Source organism: Xyrauchen texanus, chromosome 17 (genome assembly GCF_025860055.1).
Source record: "Xyrauchen texanus isolate HMW12.3.18 chromosome 17, RBS_HiC_50CHRs, whole genome shotgun sequence".
Classification (NCBI taxonomy): Eukaryota; Metazoa; Chordata; class Actinopteri; order Cypriniformes; family Catostomidae; genus Xyrauchen; species Xyrauchen texanus.
In genome coordinates, this window is record NC_068292.1 from 30,120,203 (window position 1) to 30,138,262 (window position 18,060).

An 18,060-nucleotide genomic window follows, 5' to 3' on the forward strand; every position below is an offset into this window, starting at 1 on the left:
GGCCCATGCAACAAACAGGTTATGCCCCCCATCCCCCACTGCCTCCATGACAACTCTTTTAACAGCTACTATAACACAGACGGAAACTACAATGGCCAAAGTTCATAACATGCAAGACAATCTTTGAGACACTTTCACACTCTTATTTGTCAACCGATTTAAAACTTTTACTTTGAGCAGTTAATATTACAAACATTTACAACCAATTAAGTTGTTGTTATGAGTTCAAAAGAGGGGACTAATGCTTTAGAAATTTTCTATTTGAAGAGTGATTTGTCCTGCACGTTTGGTAATAAGATCTCTTTGTCTTTTAGGATTAAACAGTAAGTAGAAGCCTATTGTGTAAAGGTGGTGTTCAACTGGTTAAAAGTACAAGGAAGTGTTTCCAAAGTATTTTCCCCTAAGATTCAAAGTCCATATGGCAGAGATTCCGGGATGACACTGACGCACCTGTACTGTTCTCTGTGAATGGAAATTTGCATGTTCTGCTGAATTCTGTAGCTTTTGGATCGTGTTATTTGTCTCGTTTTCTATGTGGAATCTATGTTGAAAGTACCTGACTTCTGATGGAGCTGAGAGAATTCCACAATCAAGTCCATCCAGCTCCAGGTAAGAGACAGAATGTAATTGGGAGCTAATATACCATGTATAAGGATGGGGGGCTGTGTTTGTCATCAGTTGTAATGCAGATAGATAAACAGGTTATTCAGTTAAGATCTATAGATTAGTTTCACCTATGGAGACTGTGCTGGGAATATGTGTGAAGTCTATGGTGTTTTATAACGACAACTGACAGGGATATATGGGTCATGTATAGAAATGTAGTGCATGGGGTATTTTCTGAACTAATGGACAGAAGCTGCTCCATTTTGTTCTCAATCCCTGTTTTCAACACAGTATTTCACTGTATCATCTCTCAGTACAGTTTAAGTTTTGACTTATATACTGCTTTGACATATATACGGTCATTTGTATGTACTGTAGCCTTATAAATAAAATAAAAAATAAAAAACATTTGCTATATTATTGCTGTTGAGAGAATTTTTTCAAGTTCAACATTCCCAGCCAAAAACGCATGATAATGTTGATTAACAAGGCTCTGATGTTTTGTTGATATGTGATCATCAAATTGTAGATGTCCCTGGTTAGGGATCGGCTTGAAATACATTTGGTCTCTCTGAACACCAACAGACTACCCTAGTCCTGCTGTTTCTCAGGCGTCACTAAGGTCACGTTTGGTTCCAGCCCAAGACACCAGTGCGGTCCAGTTTGATTGGGGCTCCACGCCTGAGGATGCTGGAAACTCTGATGAGCCTCAGAACCTTCGCGGGCTGCCACTGCGCTTGGGTCTTAAGAGAGCAGTATGGTACAAATTCCAATGTATTTTCAATGTATGGTATACGTGTCAATGTAACAAGGTTGGCAATTTTTTGACTAAATTTTTTTAGTGGTCATCGATAGGCCCTATGTTGCCTGGGAATCGAAACCATAACCATGCTGTTACTTATACCAGTCTAGCTACAGGAACATAAGTGTTCGATAAGTACAGCTTTTTGATCTTTAAGTAAGGAATAACTGACGACGGACCATTGAAATATATAAAAAAAATTAAATAAATAATGCACACCTGAGGTGGCATTGCGGTCACGACGAGCGGTGGAGTGACCGTTACATCGGGTGTGCATTATTCAACAATTCAACGGTCCGTTATAAAATATTCCTTACATAAACGCACAGCTATGAAGTAATGACGGGAAATCCGATTCTTTTCCGCGAACCGGTTATTTCTGAAGGTTCGTTTAAATTAACCGGATAAAAAAAACGATTCACCTGTTCATTTACGTCATCACTTAACGACGTCACTATATTCCGCTAATACGCCGACGTCGTAGAATACACGCACAAACACATTCAATAAAGCCATATGTAAGGGCATATTGCTGATTTTAACAATTTATAATAAAAGTCATAATAATAATGTTGTTTATTGTCATCAGTGATCTTACAATGCATCCTGCATTAAAAATGTGCACTTAAAGCACCAAATAGCTACTGACACTGAAATACAAACATGGATGTTCTACACATGTTTAAAGCATAAAAAGTGATTAAACTAGTCTAAATGAAGCTCATCACCTTCAGATATAATCTGCATGCACAATATTCAATAGTCAAATTTGTCTACATCTCTCGACTGAAACGTTTCGCCCCATCATTCAAGTCCTCGTTTCACGCATGCTCGTCAGCTGCTCATTGATGTCCGAAAGAGGCGATTCTCAGTTCAGTGTACTGGTGACTCACAAACTGCTGTTATCGACTCAATGTACTGCTGAAGCGAGTGCTGCTGTCCTCGGATCAGTGTACTGTTGAATCGAGAACTACTGCAAACGACTCCTGTACTGCTGACGCGAGAGCTGCTGTCCTCGGATCAGTGTACCCCTACTGTTGACTCGAGAACTGTAGACTGGATCATTTTCAGACTTTTATAAAACAGCAATATAATCAAGTCATAAACATATTTCCAGTATGTTTTATTTGTTACACACTCTTCAGCAAAATACACCTGAAACATACATTTTTGCCCCTTAATCACACACATGCTCAATGTCAGCAGCTCATCAGTTCTCAGTATGTCGGACACCTCCTAAAGAGGCAATCCTTAGTTCAATGTACCATTGACTCGAACACAGTTATGAGCAACTCATTGTTCTGTTGACTCAAGAACTGTTGCGACCTGTGCGTTCAGTCCAATTTCTTCTGAACTAGTTGGAGTGGTTAATTGCAAAGAAGAGTTGGCAAAAGCAGATATCAGTTCTAGGATCATATTACTCCCAGTTATTGGCTCATGTTGATTTGAAGTGTCAGGTACATCTGAGAGATAGGTAAAGCTAGAGTAACTTGTTGATCGGTGTTGACTTGAGACACGAACTGTTTCAAACGACTTAGTCCGATTTGGTGAACTAGCTCATTAACTTAAAAGAACCGGTTCAAAAGAACGATTAGTTCATGAAGTGGACATCACTACTATGAAGTAGTTCCAGGTCTTGACAGCATAACGGTTCCATATGCGTGTGTGCATAATTTTTTAACAATTCAATGAGCCAGAGTCAATTATTCTGCTTATACCATGGTGACCACACCTTAAGACATCGTTCAGGGGTTTATCTCAAGACATTTTCTGGTTTTATCCCTAAAACGCTCTTATGAGTGGAACTACTTTCTTCCACCACAGATACAGCGTCTTACCTTAATAAAGCTCAAGCCTTCGTTGCTAATTCGAAAAGTCACGTTAGAACTAGCAATGGAGGCATGCGCTGCTTTACACGAGGACTTACTGGAGTAATAATGTAGTGTGTTTGTGCATGTGTGTGTGAGTTTGTATTTGAGGGATCGAAAGAGAGAATGTCAGAAAATGACATTCTTATAGACTTTTTTCATCCCCACTGAGATACACGTGTGTGCTGACATGATGGCTGTTTTTTTGCTTGCGAGTAAGTGTGTGTGTAATGCATATGATGTATGTGTGTCCATATGTGTGAGAGCTTAAGAGAGGGGAAGGGGAGCGCAAGGATGTTTCCCACAGATATTTCAGTTCAGATAATATAGAAACTGTTGTATTGATCAAGTGTATCTAACTTTGATACAGCTCAAGCCTTCGTTGCTAGTTCGAAAACGTCACTTTAGAACTAGCAACAGAGGAAGTGGCGTACCAAGGTTGTGTGTGTGTGTGTGTGTGCACGCATGTGTGTGTGCGAGAAAAAGAGAGAAACCGAGAGATGGTGTGTGGAAGTGCCTGTGTTTAAAGTGGCTCTTGTCAGGAATAACATCGCTTCATACTGCCAAAGTGTAAGTTTAAGTCTCAGCAATAGCAATTATCGCCATTCTTGTACAGCTTTTTCACTGCTAAACAACTGTTTACATTCCCAGTGAGTCACGGGGGTGCGCTGGCTTTGCTCCCGAGAGAGTTTGTGAGAGGGGCAGGGGTAGAGCGGTGCTTAGGCTGATTAGGGCGAAATATATTGAAACGTATAACATTTCACATATTAAAAGTTATTTCGGATAATAGAAACTATTGTATTGATCATACATGTATAGAATGTCTGTCAGCCAATCAAAATCAAGTATTTAACAGACCTGTGGTACACATGACCTTAACCTATATATATATATTAGTCCTACCACCAGCACTCCTTGTTTGGAAATGTTATTAATATTATTATAATTTTTTTAAATGTGTCTTTCTGTCCCTGTCTCTCTTCCAGGCAGATGCAAAAGATGAGCGTTCCAGTGGTTTCTAGATGGGGCTCTCGGACCATCAAACAATTGAAGGCATTTCAACAATTCTGTGAGATTGCCAAAGAAGTTCTCAGCTATTTGGTTCTGTGGAAGAGTGGAATCCAAAAGATAGGAGGTGACAAAAAATAGATAAATAAGAGATATTATTAATTAGAAATGTTTCTCTCATTACCATTTAAATGATCGAATGGTCATTTGAAATCATCTGGTCATCTGAGATTAAATAAATGTCTAGTGGAGGTGGAAAAAACAAGATTCAGGATAATTAAATGAACATAATTTGCATTAATTTGCTCTGTTTCCTTGTTCCACTAATTTTCATGTAGGTCACTTTGGTGGAGGAGTCCAATCCTACTTCTTGTTCCTGAGATTCCTTGTGATTCTCAACTTCCTGTCATTTCTATTGATTGCAGCATTTGTCCTCATTCCCAGCAGTGTGTTTCGCTCCACAAACTTTAACTCCACCATCCCTCTCTCTGTCAATTTAACAGGTAAGTAGTTACACACATACCACTACCACCCCAAACAGCAAGACCTGTCTAACTACATATTTTGCACAATTACCTTCACATTGGACCTTATTCATGAAACATGAACATAATTAATTTCTGTCTAAATTGTTTCTAAATCCAGTCTTTCATATGTTGGTGCAGTAAAATATATATATATATATATATATATATATATATATATATATATATATATATATATATATATATATATATATATATATATATATATATTGTTTAGGTCAAGTTTAATGAATAAGGTCCATTCTATTGTAGACTTTCCAAATCTACAGTATACTATAAACATCATGTTTGTTCGTTATGGTAATCATAACAATATAATAACTAAACCTTGAAGAAATGTAAACATAGAAACAGTTGCCGTGACTTCCTGCAGCACTTAAGTGTTTAACAGTTTAGAATAGAATGTCTTTTCTTTTTGCTGCTGATAAGTTTAGATTTTTTTATTTTTATGCATAGTCATTTCTTGAAGTTTGCAATGACAGGTTTTTTGGAGTTGTGTGTATCGGCACTCAACATGCTCCCAAAATATTTTTTTAAAATATATTTTTACTTACCCTACATTCTGAATGTGATTTGATTCTGGAAAACCACTGCCAGGGATTTCCCCTCTCACTTAATTAAATTATTCACATTGAAATAGAAAGAGTCTTTCCTTCCTGACAAAGTGCATTAAATGTATGTATGTGAGTTCCATCTTTTTTAAAATCCATTTATCATGCTTTCTTGTTTGAAACAGGTGTGGATAAATGTTTGCAGTATGATCCAAAACCTGATCCCCTGGCTGTGTTCTACACATACTTTCTGGACTTTATTTCAGGAACGGTATGGACACTACTCCGCACTCAATTTATTGAACTTGCAGGACATCCTCCCAGTAATGAAGTACAATAATCTAGTTTTGAGGTCATGAACTCATTAATTCATTTTTCAGCATCAGCAAGAGAGAATTAGTAAAATTATGAACTTTATTCTTAAACGGTGTTGATTTTTACTCCCTACACACTCTGTAAAGAAGAAAAATAGAAAATCATCTGTTCATGTACAGTAGTTTGTCATATCTGAGGTCAGATATTTTTGATTCTGGATACTTTTATCATGATCACATTCATCTCTTCCTCCAGGGTTTTATGGAGTATTCTTATCTGTTTTACGGCTATTATAATAATTCAGTGGTTGAGAGTAATGGCTTCTCTTACAACATCCCTCTGGCCTATCTTTTGACGGCAGCCTTCTACTTCATCTTCTGCCTTGTTTGTATGATTGTAAGGTAAGTTTTGTGGATTTGGTTGTGTAAATGATTGTAACTTGTAATTTGAACACCGACTGTAAGGACAATGCTGAAGTATTAACATGACTTTTCTGCCAATAGAATGGGGAGCGTGGCTCGTGTTGTTGTAGCGACAGGTGGAGGCGCAGTGGGAGGTTACAGTATGCTGGTGTTTTCAGGATGGGATCATGGTCTCCAAGGAGACCGTGCCACTAAACTTAAACAAAACAACCTACGTTACCGGTTACAGGTCTTGTACTGGAAAACAAAGACTCATGTTTGAAATGAAGTACATTTAGAGATTTCCCTTTATAAGACACTTTGCATAGACAGGTTAAAACTTAAACAATATTTTTGGAATAGAAATCATTAAATGGAAATCACTAGTGCCAGATTATGTTTGTCATTAGCTTGGTCCTATATTTCTTGATCAAGTGCCACATTGTGATAAGAGACTTTTCTTTATCTCTCTATCTGTGTCTCTCTCTGTCACAGGTGGATCTAGAGGAAGAAAGGCTTAAACAAAAGGCTGCCTCCCTGACTTTGGGTCAAACAGTCTCTCTCTACGCACTCCGTGTTTTCCTTAATCTTGTGGTTTTAGGACTCATTGGTGGAACTTTCTATGGCCTTGCTCAGGCAACCCGGTTTAGCCAGGTTAGTTGATGTAAAAAATAAAATAAAATTTGTGACTAAAACTACTAAATTACAATTTATAGAAGTCCAAATATGCCTTGCATAAAACTTACTGGCACTTTTATTGAATAGGGTACACTTTTTTTTTTTTTTTTTTTTAAAGCATTAAAGGATACAATTCCTTGATTCTGTAGTGAGAACTATTGGCTATTATTAGAGAACAATTAGACAAAACAATTATCTAACAAAAACAAGATAAAAAAGAAAATAACATGAAAAGTCTCTAGTTTTAGCACATGTATCACCCCAACTTAATATGGGGATTTTGGCCAGTCACACCTCAGAGGTCAACTGTATCCAACAAATAAATCAAGGTCAGAATTTTGACATAATCCATCAAATCATTATTCAATTAATTGTAGTATAAAAATAGTTTTAATTATCAACCAATAGTAATGAACAAAAACATATTACAAAAAAATGGACACTTTGTGGCATTGTAAGTTCCAGGCCCAATTGATCCTTGTCTGAGTTGAATTTCTATGCCTTTTCCTGCTTTGTAACCATCTGAAATCTCTCTTTCTTTCTAAGGACCAGCAAACAACAGGCTTTCAGGGGCTGCTGTTGCAATACTTACCCTCCATTGTCATAACAACAAGCAATTTTGTGGTGCCCCTCCTGTGTGACAAGATCGCTTTGCTGGAAAAGCATTCTCCCAGTACCACAGTCATTCTGGCCTTGCTGCGGTTAGATCAACACTCACATCCACACAGAATAAAGATATCAGAGATGAATAGAACAGAGTATAAAGATGAAGAGCACATGTTCTGCTGTTGTTCATCAGTTGTTTAGCATTGGTGTGAACGTTGTTGAGAGCTCTTACCCTGCAGTTTCTTTATGACCCTCATTAAATGGCTTCAAAATGAATCATTTCAAATGAAGCGCAATTATTTTATCTAAACATTCACACATGGCTCTTTGATTTGTTTTTTGTCATTGTTTTGTCCATTATTCTTTTGGAGACTCCTCTTCTGCTTGCACAATTTAACTTTTTCTCTCCATCATTCTCTATTTGTCATCGCAGAGCAGTATTCCTGCGTTTGGTAAGTCTGGGTGTTCTGCTGTACACTCTGTGGGAGCAGATTATCTGTGAAGATGAAAATTCAGAAGACTGTAAGCCCTGCGATTATAATTACACTTTATATCAGGTAAACAACTCATTCAAAACCATTCACATTTACACTTACTCAGAGCACGCTCTCTCCACTCACTCTCTGTGGTGAAATGGGCTTCCCATACCTGTCTGATCTGCTGAGAACATCACAACCTTCAAGATAAAAAAACCCTTCTAATAACACTTTTTAATGATTATAAATATTACTTCCTATATGTTGTTAGTTAACATTTGATAACAATATTATTTATAGCATTTATTAATCTTAGTTAATGTTAATTTGAAAATATACCAATACATTTTTAAAATCAAAAGTTGTATTAGTTAACATTAGTTAATGCAATAATAATAACATGAACTAACAATGAACAATTGTATTTTAATTAACTAACACTTAAGGGATAGTTCGCCCAAAAATGAAACTTCTCTCATCATTTACTCACCCTTATGCCATCCTAGATGTTTATGACTTTCTTTCATCTGCTGCATTCAAATGGAGATTTTTAGAAGAATATCTCAGCTCTGTAGTGCACTGTAATACAATGCAAGTGAATGTGTGCCAAAATGTTGAAGCTTCAAAGTCCACAAAAGGGCAACATAAAAGTACTCCAGATGACTCCAGTGATTAAATCAATGTCTTCTGAAGTGATATGATTGGTGTGGGTGAGAAACAAATCAATATTTAAGTCATTTTCTTTTTACTATAAATTTTCCTCCCTGCTTAGAAAATGTCCACTTCACATCTTCTTCTGTTTTTGGTGATTCTGTCTTAATGCATATCACCCCCAACTGGGCAGAGAGGAGAATTTCTTAAACAAATTACTTAAATATTGATCTGTCTCTCACCCATACTTATAATATTGGGTCTGAACACATGGATTTAACCACTGGAGTCATATGGATCGAAATTTTGTGAAGTCTTGCATTGTGAGTACCTACAGAGCTGAGATATTCTTCTAAAAATCTTAATTTGTGTTCTGCAGAAGAAAGAAAGTCATAACCATTTGGGATGCCAGGAGGGTGAGTAAATGATGACAGAATTTAAATTTTTGGGTGAACTATCCCTTTAACAAAGATTAATAAATGCTGTAAAAATATGTTGTTCATTGTTGGTTTATGATTCCTAATGAATTAACTAATATTAACAAATGAAACCTTCTTGTAAAGTTTTACCAATACATTTTTTAAATATTGTCTTTACTTTTCTAGCTTACTCGATAAATTTCTAGCTTATATGATAATTTGCTTATGATGTCTCCTAAATGAATAAATGCAAATGTAGCACAATCAAATGAACTTTTGCATGGACTATAAAAACAACTGCTATTGTTTGTATTTTCACATTATGATGTACAGTGTATACCTCTCATGCACAACTAGTCTCAAAATTAATGTTGCTTCTTTCTGTTTTACACTTTCATTACATCTTTGTTTCACACACACACATAGTGTTGGGAGACACGAGTTGGCCAGGAAATGTATAAACTGACTCTTTTTGACTTCTTGATAACCATCACCACACTGATCCTGGTAGAATTCCCACGCAGGTCTATCTTGTTTTTGTTCAATCTTATTGTGTATTGTGTCATATATATCTAGATTGTAAATGTACACTACCTGAATGTACAGTGACTGAATCCTGGTCCTCTTTTTTTTATATTCTCCCAACTTCAGGATTGTGGTGGATTACTGCTCATGTAAACTGGTGCAGTGGGTAGGACGGCAAGAGTTTCTGGTTCCCCCAAATGTTCTTGCTCTAGTTTATAGTCAAACAGTGGTTTGGACTGGGGCTCTTTTCTGTCCATTGCTACCTCTCATCAACACCATCAAATTTATCCTGTTTTTTTACTGCAAAAAGGTGTGTTGAGCTCTGTCCCTATCTATGAGCTCTATCCCTCTGTAAAACCTGTATTTTTGCCTCTTTCATTCTCCTTGCATATGCCCAGCTTTCTCTTAAATGTATCTTCATGGTCATTCCTCTTTTTTACTTATCCCATCCTTTGTCTTAAGATTTTCAACCATCCTTTATTTTTCTCTTGCCAAGCCTTGATGTTTGTTTTCTGTTTTTTTATTTTTTATTTAAGATTAAATGTCTGTAGATGACCAGCTAATTTTTCTTCCATTTGTCCATGTTTGCTTGTATCAGATAACTCTGTTCCAGAACTGTCGACCGGCTCTGAGAACCTTTCGATCCACCAGCTCCAATTTCTTCTTCCTCTTAGTTTTGCTCATTGGATGGATGTTGGCCAGCGTGGTTCTCATTTACAGTGTGGCAAAGTGAGAAATATTCTCTCCGTGAACTCCATTATAGGCTAAAACATGCACACCAAATCCAAGCAATTGGTTTTTCAGTGTCTTATCCATATTATAACACGTTGACAGAGACACAAGTTCATGTGTAACTATGCATATGCCAGACATTTTAGGAATGATGATCTCTTGACTTCTGTCTGTTTTTGACAGGATCCATCCTTCTTACGGCTGCGGGCCTTTCCGCTTTTTTCCTACAATGTGGAAGGTTGTACCAGAGGCTGTTGAAAAGTTAAATAGCACCAGTACACAATTCCTTTTCTACATCGGCTCCCAGAGATTCTCTATACCACTCTTCATCTTCTCCTGGTCAGTGTGCATAACAGCTTTGAGAGTGATGTTCAGGATTCCTCATAGTATTACTCGATATGCATTCAAGCTGACTGCTGACCATTCCAATACTACTATGACTGTAATGTTTTTGTGAAACTTTAGGGTTTGTATTAATATTATGAATGTATTAATATTATGAAAGACAATGCTTACATTATGGGAAAATTGTTGCTGAAAATGTATGAAGTGAAAAAATTAGTGGGGAGGTTTTTTGGACATCCAGATCTCTTCAAGTATTATATGATGCAGAATTAGGACTGATTTTACATTTATTTGCTGCTTAACATACAGTGTTCTCCTGTGCTATATGGGCGCTTTAACATCGGTCCATGGGAAGAGTGTCACACTGCTGAAATCTCAATGTAAACTGGTAAGTGCATGGTTATTGGGAATGTTCCAGGTTCAATACAAATTAAGCTCAGCATGGCATAATATTGATTTCCACAAAAAAAAAAAACATTTAATTGGTCTCTCCTTTAAAAAAATAAAAATAAATACACTTACAATTGGAGTGAAAGGGGCCAGTCAATTACAAAAATTGACATATTTTAGTGTAATAAAACCATAAAAAGTTATACTCGATATAGCAAATTTGTTGTCATGACAACGGAACCCTGTAGTCCCAGTATTGGACTACACAAATAATGTTAGGAAGTCATTTTCTCTAAAATCATATTAAAATAACAAAATGTAAATCCCATGTATGTACTTTTGAAACTTTGTGTATTTTTATCATTTATGGACTGACCCAATTTGCTTTCACTGTAAGTGCCCTACTGTAGCCGTTTTTTTTTTTTTGTGGTGATCAATATTATGCAACAAATGCTGTTGATTGAGCTTAACTTGTATTGAGCCTCAAACATTAATCCACAGATTAGAATATGCATGCCTAATTAAATAATGTCACATGTACAGCCATGGTCAAAAGTATTGGCAGTGACATAAATTTAGTTTTTTGCAAAGTTTGCTGCTTCAGTATTTGTAGATTATTTTTTCACATGTTTCTATGGTATACTGGAAAACAATGATAAGCGTTTCATAAGTTTTAAAGGCTTTTATTGGCAAAAACATTCAACATGCGCATAAAGTAAATATTTGCATTGTTGACCCTTGTTCTTCATAACCTCTGCAATTCACTCTGGCATGCTGAATATCAGATTCTGGACCAAATCCTGACTGATGGCGATCCATTCTTGCCTCGGAGTTGATCACAATTTGTGGGCTTCTATTTGCCCACTCACCTATTGAGGATTGACCACAGGTTCTCTATGGGATTAAGATCCGGGGAGTTGCCTGGCCACGGATCCAAAATTTCAATGTAATGATTCAAGCCACTTCATTATCACTCTTGCCTTGTGACATGGTGCTCCATCATTCTGGAAAATGCACGGATAATCACCAAATTGCTCCTTGATCGTTGGGAGAAGTTGCTCTTGCAGGACGTTTTGATAACGTTCTTTATTCATGGCAATGTTTTTGGGCAGAATTGTGAGAGAGCCCACTCCCTTGGATGAAAAGAAACCCCACACATGGATGGTCTCAGGATACTTCACTGTTGGCACAACACAGGACTCATGTTAGCATTCACCTTTTCTTCTCCGGACTATCGATTTTCCAGATGTCCCAAACAGTCGGAAGGGGGCATCATCAAAGAAAATATCTTTACACCAGTCTCTGCTGTACAATCCTTGTACTTCCTGCAGAATTTCAGTCTGTCCTTGATGTTTTTCTTGGAGAGAAGTGGCTTCTTTGCTGCCCTTCTTGACACCAGGCCATTGTCCTAAAGTTTTCGCCTCACTATGCATGCAGATGCAATCACACCAACCTGCTGCCAATATTGAGCAAGCTATGCACTGGTGGTGACACGTTTCCGTAGCGGACTCCTCAGGAGGAGATGGTCCTGGCGCTTGCTGGATACTCTGGGACGTCCTGAAGCCTTCTTCACTGCAGTTGAACTTCTCCTTGAAGTTCTTGATGATCCGGTAAATTGTTCTTTCAGGTGCAATATTCTTTGCAGCAATTTCCTTGCATTTGAGACCATTTTGATGCAAAGCGATAATGGCTGCACGTCTTTCTTTAGAGGTAACCATTGCTAACAAGAACACAATGATCAGAAACACTTCTTCCCTCATTTTATAGCAATCAGTCTGCTCTTATAATCCAATCAGGATGATAGCGTGATTTCACCTGACTAGTACTCATTCACACTTTCCCAGGTGCTGCTGATATGATTGGTGAAATAATGTTAGCTGGTCATTTTGTGCCAGGGCCAAAAAACTGTGAAATGTTTTTTTGTGATAGTTCATTTTGGCCAATTAAGCTTTTTGCAATTATTTAAAATGCATCTGATCTCTCTGCGCAATAATCAAGAAACAATGTGAATCAACACCACAACAACTGAAGCAGAAAAGCACAAAATTTATGTCAGTGCCAATACTTTTGGTCACGGCTGTATTATAACATAATTTACTAACCTGTTACTTGCAATAAACTCCTTGTATAAAGTAAAATATTTTATATAAAATTTAAAATGTATATATATAATATTCATATTTAGCCTACACATTAATGTGTATTAGAGGTCTGAATATTATATAATCATATTGTGAGTGAAGGAAAAAAATAATATTAACAATCAGTGGCGTCAAACCACAATTGAAATCACTTGCAACCACACTCCAAGACATTCTTGTTTTCAAATTAACCCCTGACTGGAACATTATTAATCCTTGCTCTCTCACTTGTACTTATCTGGGTGTAACAGGAACAGCGTGACAAGCAGTTCCTGGTCAGACAAATTGAGGAGCTGAATGCCACAAAGCAGAAAGAACAAAGTGAACTGCAGCAGCCCCAGAGAGAGACAGAGCCCTACAGCAAGAGAGAACTGCAGTGGAATGGACATAATAATTATGCATTTGACCCAGATGTAGACCCAAGGCCATATTAAGACTTTCACTTACAGTTCAGCATACAGCTATTATGGACTATAGTGCAATAAAAGGAAGGGGCTGTATTAAATTATCTAATATTTCTGTAAGCAGATTTTGAATGAGTATTACAGTCTCCTTATTCTTTATATTTACAATTCTAATATATATATTTTGTTTTCCCAGAGTGAACTTTTTCCATTATCTGACAGGACTACTACCAAATATATAGTTTATATTGATCCATTAATACACTAATAAACACTAAACTTTTTTATTGCTTTTTTGGTGGAGCTATTTCAAGTATTTAGACATCTCATGTACCAGTCAAAACTGCGTGATGCATTATTTAGTGTATTATTTAGTGTATTATGTATACTGATTTTACTGCAATATAATTTATTGTGGAAATAGTGGTGTCCAAACGGTGGTGAAAAAATAAATCATGAAGGTGTTGTAATTTATTTCCCTTGCATTATTCTGCTGCAGTCTGTTGGGAGAGCATTCCGTTCTTTTAGTCTTTGTCAAACCTTGAAAATATTTAACTGGACACGAATATGAAGTCTGAGACCAATAGTCTATTTTGCATTCTTTCATGGTGTAATACACGTTTAATTACATTAGTAGCATAAAAACATGGGAGAGAAGTTAACAAATAATTGTATTACTTGTATAATTTTAATGACAGCGAGCATATTGTAGCTGGCATGGATTCCACAATATTGTGCAAAACCAGATTATCCATGCCATTTCAGCATCATTTGAAAACGTTGCATTTAACAGTTTAACATGGTCAGTGTCAAAGATTTAGAGACCTAGATTTTTGACCGAAATTGTAGATGTTTCTTTATTGTGTTACTTTTTTTTTTTTTTTTTATCATAAAACTGCCTGGGTTACATGAAATAATACCAGATTGTCAATGTTTTCTAAGACTTTTGGACCCCATTGTATCTTATTGAAAATATAGCTATATATATATATATATATACACACACACGCTGTGATCTACAGGCCTGAGACTACAATTTTCGCTTAAGAATAACTGATTAGCTTCACACATACAAGGCATTAGCTAAACAGATGTTTTAGGTACGCCCTCGTGTGGTATTTTAGTGAACTGGCGCAAATATTATACGTGTGACGTACTTGACGTTACGCCAATATACTTCCGTTTTTTACAAAGCCCTCTTTCTACAAATTAGTTTCGTTTGTAAATAACGTTCAATTTCGTTTAGCATTGCCGTGTTACAATATGTCTTACTGAATATGCATGACTCATATACGGTGAGTAGATTGATTTCCGTTGCGTGGTTCAGGGTGTGAGGTAAACCAGACGAGACCATTTGTTTTGAACTATAAAGTTGTCTGTTGCCCCATTTGTTAGACATTTTATGTGCTTTAACAAAGTTGCTACGCGTCGTGAATTATTTATCTGTTCAACTGCTGTCTCAACTATCTCATATAATGAACATTTGACCCCAGAAGAAATGGCATGTGCGCAATAAGGACAACATTGCGCATGTGCGCAGCGACGAGGCTCGTGCAGCAGAAGAACGCGAGATTCAACGGCGATTTGAACGCGACGACCTTGTGGTAACCGTAGCAACCCAGAATCCCTCCGCTTTTTCTAGGTTAAATTATTGCATTCACAGTCTCTTCTGTACTTAGAGACCCCATTCATGATATATTTTCTGGCCATAGTTATCTTTAGTTAAAGTTACCTTTTGTAGTATTTTAGTTTAATTATTATTTTTTTACTAAAAGGCGCACTTTATATAAATGAAACACCTCTTATATTGCATTTATCATAATATTGGATGCTTTAATGGTGTTTGTGTGAAAAACAGTTTGCATATACATCTTGTCTAATTTGGAGCTGAATATTTGTTTCTGATCTGTCCATCTGTCTTGTAATCCTTCAGGCTTGAACAGAGTATTTGAGAAACAAGGCTCAAGCTGCCCTCCAACAGACAGCAGAGACAAGCCGAGCAATTAGAGAGATAGAACACCTAAATATTTTTCCTTTAGAAGACTCTGCTGAAAAGAAATGCTGAATACATAAAAGAGAAGAAGAGAATTTGTGATGCAGACTAAACACATCTTTACCTAAAGTTTTCAAATGCTTAATTAAAGGTATAGTTCACCCAAAAATGAAAATTCTCTCATAATTTTCTCACCCTCACACCATCACAGATGTGTTTGACTTTTCTTCTTCTGCAGAACTCAAAGATTTTAAGAAGAACATCTCCACTCTGTAGGTCCATACAATGCAAGTGAATGGTGACCAAAACTTTAAAACTCCATAAAGCACATATAAAGAGCATTAAAGTAATCCAAAAAACTCCAGTGATTGAATTCATGTCTTCTGAAGTGATCCAATTTGTTTTAGGTGAGAACAGACCAAATATAACTCCTTTTTTCACTATACATTTTGCTATTGGTCTCTACACATGATCATAATTTCAAGCTTGATTAAACTTCCTAGTGCTTGATGCATGCGCAGAGCACTAGACAGTGATCGAGCTTGAAATCTTGATCGCCAAGGAGACTGATGATGTCAAGATTTATAGTGAAAATTGAGTTTTGGCCACATTTTGGTCTGTTCTCACCCACTTCAGAAGACATGGATTAAACCACTGGAGTCTTATGGATTACTTTTATGCTGCCTTTGGAGTTTCAAAGTGTTGGTCACATTTACTTGCATTGTATGGACCTACAGAGCTGAGATATTCTTCTAAAAATCTTTGTGTTCTGCAGAATAAAGAAAGTCATTCACATCTCGGATGGCATAAGGGTGAGTATATGATGAGAGAATTTTCATTCTTAGGTGAACTATTCCTTTAAGTCTCTGAGGCAGTTAGTGCGCATCAAGGTGTACTGACTATAACCAGTTTTGCATCATTGAGCTGGCATTGGTAACACATTGGGCAATATGCTTCCATACTGTGATGGTGGCATCATCACATGCTCAGTTAAATTTTTTTCACACATTTAAAAAAATTAATTCATCTTTGCTTTCTGTTCATGGAGAAACAGGAGCGTGCAATTGGTGTTTTAGTGTCTGTAAACCCCGCTCCTGGCACAGATGCTACTCTCTAGAACCTGAAAGACCGACAAGACAGAGAACGAGAAGAGACAAGGGAAGAGAGAGAAAAAAGAAAAGGGCAAAAACGGGCCAAAAATCATATGTAAGAGGAGAGAGAAAAGAAAGACTGGAAGCTGAAATATAGTTTGGATCCTCTGAAAGATATGAAGAAAGCACTGGCGGTGAAGGACAGGAAGGAGAAAAAGCATAAGAAGAAGGAGAAGAAAGACATTGGAGAAAAGAGCAGAGGAGATAGGTTCTAAATAATTTTTGGATCTCTGTTTCTTTATATTACCATTCAACCATACTTGATACTTCTCATGTCATTATACTCAGTGATCTGTTGTTTCCCTGCAAACAAGTCCACATATGTATGAGCAGCTGCCTGCTGCAATTTTGAAATATTGTCGAGTCCTTTTGTCTACCTTTTCACCCTGACAGCTCTCATGACAGCTCCATTGAGAAGTTACGGGCCGAACGGCTGCAGAGAGAAGCAGTGGAGAGGAAAAGACACAAGCTTGACTGGAACATAGAAGTGTTGGCGGCGGCATAGAACAAGAACGAGAGATGGGTGATAGAGATAGACATTACAACAGTGCCTACTTTCCTGAATTGGCATGGAAAAGATAAAGGAGAGACAGGGATCAGTATGGCTTTTATCAGCTTACAAAAGCATTGATTCATTAAGTCTTGAATTTGCAGAAACAAGACCCTGTTATGTGATTGGACAAGAAATTAGCCACGTTTGAAGAGCATTTAAAATTACAGATCATTGCTTAAATCCATCAATCTGGCCTCTACAATGCATTTGTTGGCATCACATGGCTTGGTAAAAAAAAACGACAAATAGGAAAACAGCCTGTGCTTGTGCTAACAGCAGCAATTTAGACATAATCGTTTGATTTGTAGGATCTGGATTGATGTCAACCCAGATGCTGCATCAGAACAGTTTTCATGTAAAATTCTGTAGCATCAGCATTTAAAACAAAGACAAGCCAATGTATGAGACTAAGAACCCATTGCTGTCCATAAAATATGATGTTCATGTGTGAATACTTTGTCAGTGAATATCAGAAATACATACTCAAATCATGTTGTTTCAATTATGTGTGCTTTACAATTTTAAAAGGATGTAATGATGTATTGAATTTCATTGGTCCATAAGCACCATGATTTCCTTTCTCAGCTGATGTTAAGTTATTGGAGACACAAAGAAACAAAAAAGGACAGAAATGCATAGCTAGGAGGATAAAAATATTAAATAAGCTTTAATTGATTTTTAGAGACATGTTGTCGCTCTGGTGAAAATATTTGGCCCTTTCCAACAGACACTGCCAGAGGTTTGCATTTAATTAACTTCAAGGCTATAGTATTTCAATACCATGGTCTGTGCACCTGTCATCCCAAATGTATCATATCACAGCACCGTGGAGGTAGTCCGATTAAGAGGGATTCTAATGCAATGATACCACAGACAACGACAAGGGGGGCGATGATGCTG

The 18,060-nt window shown here is 36.9% G+C and overlaps 1 protein-coding gene and 1 pseudogene across 1 annotated transcript; both read left to right on the top strand.

Annotated features, from left to right (window-relative positions):
• The first annotated feature begins 105 nt into the window (after positions 1 to 105).
• On the top strand, positions 106 to 13,923 carry tmc4 (transmembrane channel-like 4). The gene is made up of 16 exons (XM_052147239.1): positions 106 to 609; positions 1,192 to 1,366; positions 4,263 to 4,411; positions 4,623 to 4,787; positions 5,566 to 5,651; positions 5,951 to 6,096; positions 6,199 to 6,346; positions 6,592 to 6,750; positions 7,321 to 7,475; positions 7,814 to 7,937; positions 9,353 to 9,450; positions 9,578 to 9,761; positions 10,050 to 10,180; positions 10,367 to 10,522; positions 10,838 to 10,916; positions 13,311 to 13,923. Exons 1-16 carry the CDS (start codon positions 567 to 569, stop codon positions 13,491 to 13,493), a joined length of 2,181 nt encoding a protein of 726 aa, XP_052003199.1. The 5' UTR covers positions 106 to 566; the 3' UTR covers positions 13,494 to 13,923.
• A 1,015-nt stretch (positions 13,924 to 14,938) lies between these two features.
• On the top strand, positions 14,939 to 17,246 carry LOC127657671 (leukocyte receptor cluster member 1 homolog; annotated as a pseudogene).
• Positions 17,247 to 18,060: the final 814 nt, after the last annotated feature.